The sequence below is a fragment of the Primulina tabacum genome, chromosome 6, assembly GCF_025594145.1.
Source record: "Primulina tabacum isolate GXHZ01 chromosome 6, ASM2559414v2, whole genome shotgun sequence".
Lineage (NCBI taxonomy): Eukaryota > Viridiplantae > Streptophyta > Magnoliopsida > Lamiales > Gesneriaceae > Primulina > Primulina tabacum.
The window spans coordinates 38,425,889-38,431,965 of NC_134555.1; the positions used below are offsets into that span (position 1 = coordinate 38,425,889).

At 35.8% G+C, this 6,077-nt stretch overlaps 1 protein-coding gene across 1 annotated transcript; it reads right to left on the bottom strand.

The window, feature by feature from the left end:
• Positions 1-221: 221 nt before the first annotated feature.
• Positions 222-3,308, bottom strand: LOC142549395 (glyceraldehyde-3-phosphate dehydrogenase, cytosolic-like). The gene is made up of 12 exons (XM_075658324.1): positions 3,210-3,308; positions 3,075-3,098; positions 2,887-2,987; positions 2,399-2,514; positions 2,203-2,302; positions 1,786-1,932; positions 1,636-1,696; positions 1,463-1,560; positions 1,192-1,334; positions 987-1,070; positions 752-841; positions 222-635 (listed from the first exon to the last, which is right to left on the bottom strand). The coding sequence occupies exons 1-12, from the start codon at positions 3,211-3,213 to the stop codon at positions 590-592; spliced, it is 1,014 nt and encodes a 337-aa protein (XP_075514439.1). The 5' UTR covers positions 3,214-3,308; the 3' UTR covers positions 222-589.
• Positions 3,309-6,077: the final 2,769 nt, after the last annotated feature.

Below are 6,077 nucleotides of genomic sequence, written 5' to 3' on the forward strand. Positions count from 1 at the left end.
CACAAGATTTAAAAAACCAAGCTTTTATCTATATATGCTTAGCAACAGTCTGCAAGAGGGCCCGATAATAATAATAATCATAATAATAATAATAATAATAATTACTCAATTGTCCCCTTCCCCAACGTTGTCAGAAAGTAAGACCGCAACTTTATTAAAAAAAATGTAATCTTCAAAAAGACACTCGACAGCTGCCCGTTGATAAATGCAAATCACGAGAGTAACACACAATGGAAAAGTGACAATGACATAAAACTCGATGCACTGCGGCATCCGTCCAAACTAAAACAGCCTTATTATCGTCACCCTTTCGGACCATAAAGGGTCACAGAATCTAACCTACGCACAAAGTGGAGAACAATTTTATATCATAGAAGAAGCACGTACAATGGAGGAGGAAAAAACGAGTATTTTAACATTATTACACATCAGGACCAATCTATGATCACCACAAAATTCTTCAAAACATGAGAGGTAAAAACCAAGCAGGTGCACTAGTTGATAATAACTGATGCGAGCAGAGCTCATTTTATTAAAACTAGAATGACATGGTACCACCCCTAGCAAATGTGCCACCACGATATTGGAATTACTTAACGGACGCAATGTGCCTGATCAAATCGACCACCCGTGTGCTGCAGCAAAAGAGGAAACCAATCAGCCACGCAGAAGTGGCAAAAGTTACTCAAGAGATTGTTTGAATACATAGACGCCCTATGTGAACCACTGCAAAAGGGTGAATTAGAGTTACCTGTAACCCCATTCGTTGTCATACCAAGAGACGATCTTGACAAAGTTGTCGTTCAATGCAATCCCTGCTTGAGCATCAAAGATACTTGACCTGCAATTCAACAGTTACCAATGTTATTAGATTCTAAAAGCAAATCCAGATATATTTAACCGTTTGGTCACAGCAATAGCGAGTCCATAACATTCAAAATAGTAGATTGATAAGCCGCGTATGACTATGTGACTTTGAAGCCAACCTGCTGTCACCCACAAAGTCGGTCGATACAACTTGCTCATCAGTGTAGCCCAAGATCCCTTTCAAATTCCCCTCGGACTCCTCCCTAACAAAGTCACAGGCACAATTATTAAACCAGGCCAATGACTACACACTCAAGAAAAAATACAATATTATGAGCAGGAAAGCCTACAAATGCATACGCTTAATAAAGTTGATGTTCTTACTTAATAGCTGTCTTGATTTGCTCATACGTAGCCTTTTTCTCCAACCTCACGGTAAGATCAACCACAGAGACATCAACAGTTGGGACACGGAAAGACATGCCAGTCAATTTCCCGTTGAGAGCAGGAAGTACTTTGCCGACAGCCTTATAATAATTAAAAAAAATATAGCAAATGAGGTATTAATAGCTTTATGAGCGGAGAATAACCACTTCCTATTCATCCAAAGTAAGAACATAGCACAACTGCACAAGTAAGGCCAAAGGCTATATACCTTTGCTGCTCCAGTGCTGCTGGGAATGATGTTGAAAGAAGCAGCTCTCCCACCCCTCCAGTCCTTTGCAGATGGTCCATCAACAGTCTTTTGAGTGGCTAAGTGAAAGTCAAAGCACCATCAACAGCGAGAGACTTATTGAAAATTGAAAGAAAACAATTTATTGAACCAACCTGTAATAGCATGGACGGTGGTCATAAGACCTTCTACAATACCAAACCTATCATTAATAACCTGCAGGTTCATTTAGCACAAAATGTAAAACATGGTAGACATTTCAAAATAGAAACATGAAAACACGCCAAAAAACAGAGTCAACAAACCTTGGCCAAAGGAGCAAGACAGTTTGTGGTGCAGCTAGCATTGGAAACAATATTGAGATCTGGTGTGTATTCCTTCTCATTGACACCAACAACAAACATGGGTGCATCTTTGCTTGGAGCGGAAATAACAACTTTCTTTGCACCCCCCTGGTGAAACACAAATTTACAGGAGACATCACTATATGCGGCACTTTCTCGGATACATATCACTACTGCTTTTACATCTTCAACCAATTTGCAAGGGACTGTCACATCCTTATCCTTTACACCATCATATCCATATATATCAACCCGAATGACAGAAAAAAAATTGGAGGAGAATAATATAACGAACCAACATACAACAAAGTGACTTCAAGAATGACAAACACAAAAACTAACGGAGACGGCGGCGATGACTATCAAAGAATCTCATACCTTTAAATGGGCCGCAGCCTTGTCCTTGTCGGTGAATACTCCAGTTGACTCCACAACATACTCCGCACCACTGTCAGCCCAAGGAATCTCCTCAGGGTTCCTTCAATATCACCAAATTAAAATTTCAATTAGCAGTCTATACAAAATATAATAATCATCAACCAAATATACACAAACGAATAAGCGAGGGTCATACTTAATGCCATAAACTGCAACAGGCTTCCCCCCAAAGAGAAGGGTTTTCTCATCCTTAACAGCGATCTCGTTGTGTTTCCATTGTCCATGAACACTATCATACTTGAACATATAGGTCTGCAGTAACACAAACATTTCACATGTAACAAAGTGCAAATAAGCCCCGCATCCAGAAAGCCCACGTTTGAGAATTTCAACTCAGAAACAACGCAAAAAGAACACAACTCCTTTCCTAACGAACTCTTCCAACCACCCCATTTTCACAACTCTACACAAAGCCTTAAGCCTCAACACAAATGACATAACAAGAAGCATCAACGGTTCTAACATTCCTAACATCAAAGTAAAAGTTTCCACCTACTTCAAGCATAGAGGCACGCAAATACTGTCACATGCTAATTATCAAACAAAAATAATCCCTCCTCCACTGTCGAATCAGATCCAGAGAAAGAGAAAAATTAAATAATAAGAAAAATCAAATAAAAATACCATGTAGTCAATGGTGATAAAGGGATCGTTGACTGCAACAAGCTCAACATCGTCTCTCTGCAGAGCCACTCTGGCCACCAACCGGCCGATTCTTCCAAACCCTAAATCAGCAACAATACTCTTCCATCAATAACCAGAGAAAAAATCACTTTAATGAAAAACACAAAATCAAAAATCAGATCCAGTACCATTGATTCCAATCTTAATCTTGGCTGCACATGAAAAAAAAACAGAAAAGTAAAAATTAAGCTGCAGATCCATCAAACTGAAGCAAAAAAACGAAAAAACAACTACGATAAAATCATGGAAAGTGAAATCAATACCCATATTCTAGAGAGAGAGAATCGGAAATGCAGGGAAATAGGGTTTCGTGTCTGAAAAAAGAGTGCTTATTGAGTGCCTTGAAGGTGCGTCATTGGGGGGATTTTATATATAAAAATGGATTGAATTGAGAGCGTTGGATTGAAAAACTAATGTGTTTATTGGCTGTACGATTGTACGGTGGGGATTGTTTGGTTTGTGGAAGGTGTTTCTAAAATCTGAATCCCATGTGTATATTTACTAGCTAATTCACACAAGCATTTCATATATTTTTAAATTTATTAATTATTAAATTAATATTAGTTATTAATTTAATCATTGTTTTTTAATTAATTTAATGATAAAACCTAAATTATATAATTAGAAATAAAATTACATTAGATAGTAGTGAAATTAAGAATAATAATTTATTTTTGGATTGAGAGATAATTTATTAAAATTGGCTATCTATCAATCATCGATATATACGAACAAACTCTGATGTCACAATCCGTTTTTTTAATTCAATATCAAAATTTACTCTGGTTTTATTCAACATTTTTTATCAATAAAAAAATCTATTATCTTAAATTTTCGTCAAACAAATTTTTTTTAAAATCTTATATAAAATTTATCCAAATTTAAAGTAATCATGTCAGCTCTTGTTTATTAAGGAATAGTAGTTCTCTTGTGAGACGGTCTTACGAATTTTTATATGTGAGACGGTCAACTCTACCGATATTCACAATAAAAAATAATACTCTTAGCATAAAAGTAATAATTTTTCATGGATGACCCAAATAAGATATATGTCTCACAAAATACGACTTGTGTGACCATCTCGCACAAGTTTTTGTCATTAAAGAAATGATATATTGAAGAAAAAAAAATATTTTTTTGAATTTTATATAAATTTTGGCCAAAATCAAATTGATCCTCATTCAAAAATTATATAAATTTTTTTTAAAAAAAAACAGACTTTCTTTTAATCTCATATAAATTTTATCCATATTCATATCATCTTTCGAGTAAAAATTATATGTATTTAAAAAAAATACATAAAATCATATAATTTTGAGTTTAAATTAATTTTCAGAATTTTTAAATAAGAAATTTAAGTATGTTCAAGGACCAAGTATTATATTTATACGAACCCATTAAAGAAACGAGCACATATTGTTATCAAAAGAAATAATATAAATAAAAAATAAAAAATTACTCAAATGGAGGATTTCGTGTCTCTTATTGGTAGCCTTTGTGGGGCAGATACAAACTGACTCGCAACAAGTGGACAACATGTTTCTCGTCCCAAACTAATCATATTATATATATATATATATAAAATTTTCAATTCAATTATAGGTGAATATGTCGATGAAGTATCATCCAAAAAAAATATTGATGAGGTCTTGATCCAATAGATAAGATTGAGGTTCTGAGATTTAGTTGATCTCATATTCAATTCTCATCGATTACGGGTATTTTTCTTAATTTATTTAGATAGATTTAGTTGTTTTTTTGTACTTTTTTTGTCCGAGATAAGCAAGTATCGGGTTGACGCTCAAGTCCCGTCAGTAGTGTGAGCAGTTATATTATATCTTTGTAATATGGAACAATATCGTACTTGTGTTCTAAAAAAAATAAAAAAATATGTCGGTCGAATATGAGTTATCATCTCAATCAGATAAATTAGGAATCAATCAATCTGATATCGTGATTGTTGGACTTTGTACTTTTGTTTATCGGACTTTTTCCAATTTGTAAAGAAATTCGTTAAGCATCTTATGACCTTGATAAGTTGATGGTAAGCACGGAATGTAAAATGTTTCGCATTGAAAAATAATATTAGCATGAGTGAAGTTATATTGAATCACACTTTGTGAAAGTGTAAAATTATTGATCAAGAGACTCTCTCGCACGCGCTTGCAGAAGTGGTGCAGATCAGGGGTCCGATTTGCACTAAAAATGCTTGACTTGTGTGCAAGCGTGCAACCACGACCTAGGTGGCGTCGAATGTCAGACACCATTCAAGGCAAAATTCCCACCAAGGTTCAACTGCCATTTTCCTAAATTTTTATTTTCGAAAAAGTTATCTCCAGATCTTTCTAGATATGACTTTTCACTTGGCTTTACAAGCATCAGTTTGCTCTACTATTTTAGTTTTACTTCCTATATTTTTTCACGTCATTGTTCATTAGTTTATGTTCAGATTTTTGTATTTTTAAAAATTTATATAATATTTTATTTCTCTTTCTAGAACTATGATTATTGGTTAACAGTGATATCGTGTAGGATCGGTGTGATTTCATTACTCCACAATTTGAAACTGGTTTAATCCGATTTCATAACATGTTTGCCTATACACTACTGATACCCCATGGATGGGCCCACTACCCCTGGCCCATCCCAAGCCCAAATGGAAGACAGGCTCATCAAGGGCCCAGGTATTCTCCTATAAATACCAGGTTTGAGTGTTCAGTTAAAGGATTCCCAAGCCCAAATGGAAGACAGGCCCATCAAGGGCCCATGTATTCTCCTATAAATACCAGGTTTGAGTGTTCAGTTAAAGGATTCACTATATTGTTTTCAGCAGCACCTTTAGCTGTTCCCCCCATATATTCTCAGTCTCTGACTTGAGCGTCGGAGGGGCTACGCCAGGACACCCTCCTGGCCCCCTCATAACGATCTTATTTGTGATTTCAGGCTCAGGATAATTTCAAAACCTGCGTCTGGACTAGTGACACTCGCTGGAATCGGACCCTAAATTTCCCGTGAGTATCACTTGGCGCCGTCTGTGGAAAGCTTGAGTTGAGACGTATAGATGGTAGGCAAGAGAGGGAGTAGAAGAGCTACCTCAGCATCATCGCGTCCGTATAGGAGACCCGAACAAT

Excerpts from the sequence above, each read along its gene's own strand:
- LOC142549395 (XM_075658324.1), bottom strand. Across the intron at positions 2,515-2,886 it reads TTATCACCATTGACTACATG|ACCTATATGTTCAAGTATGA; the intron begins GTATTTTTATTT and ends GTGTTACTGCAG. Across the intron at positions 1,071-1,191 it reads CAAATCAAGACAGCTATTAA|GGAGGAGTCCGAGGGGAATT; the intron begins GTAAGAACATCA and ends TGACTTTGTTAG.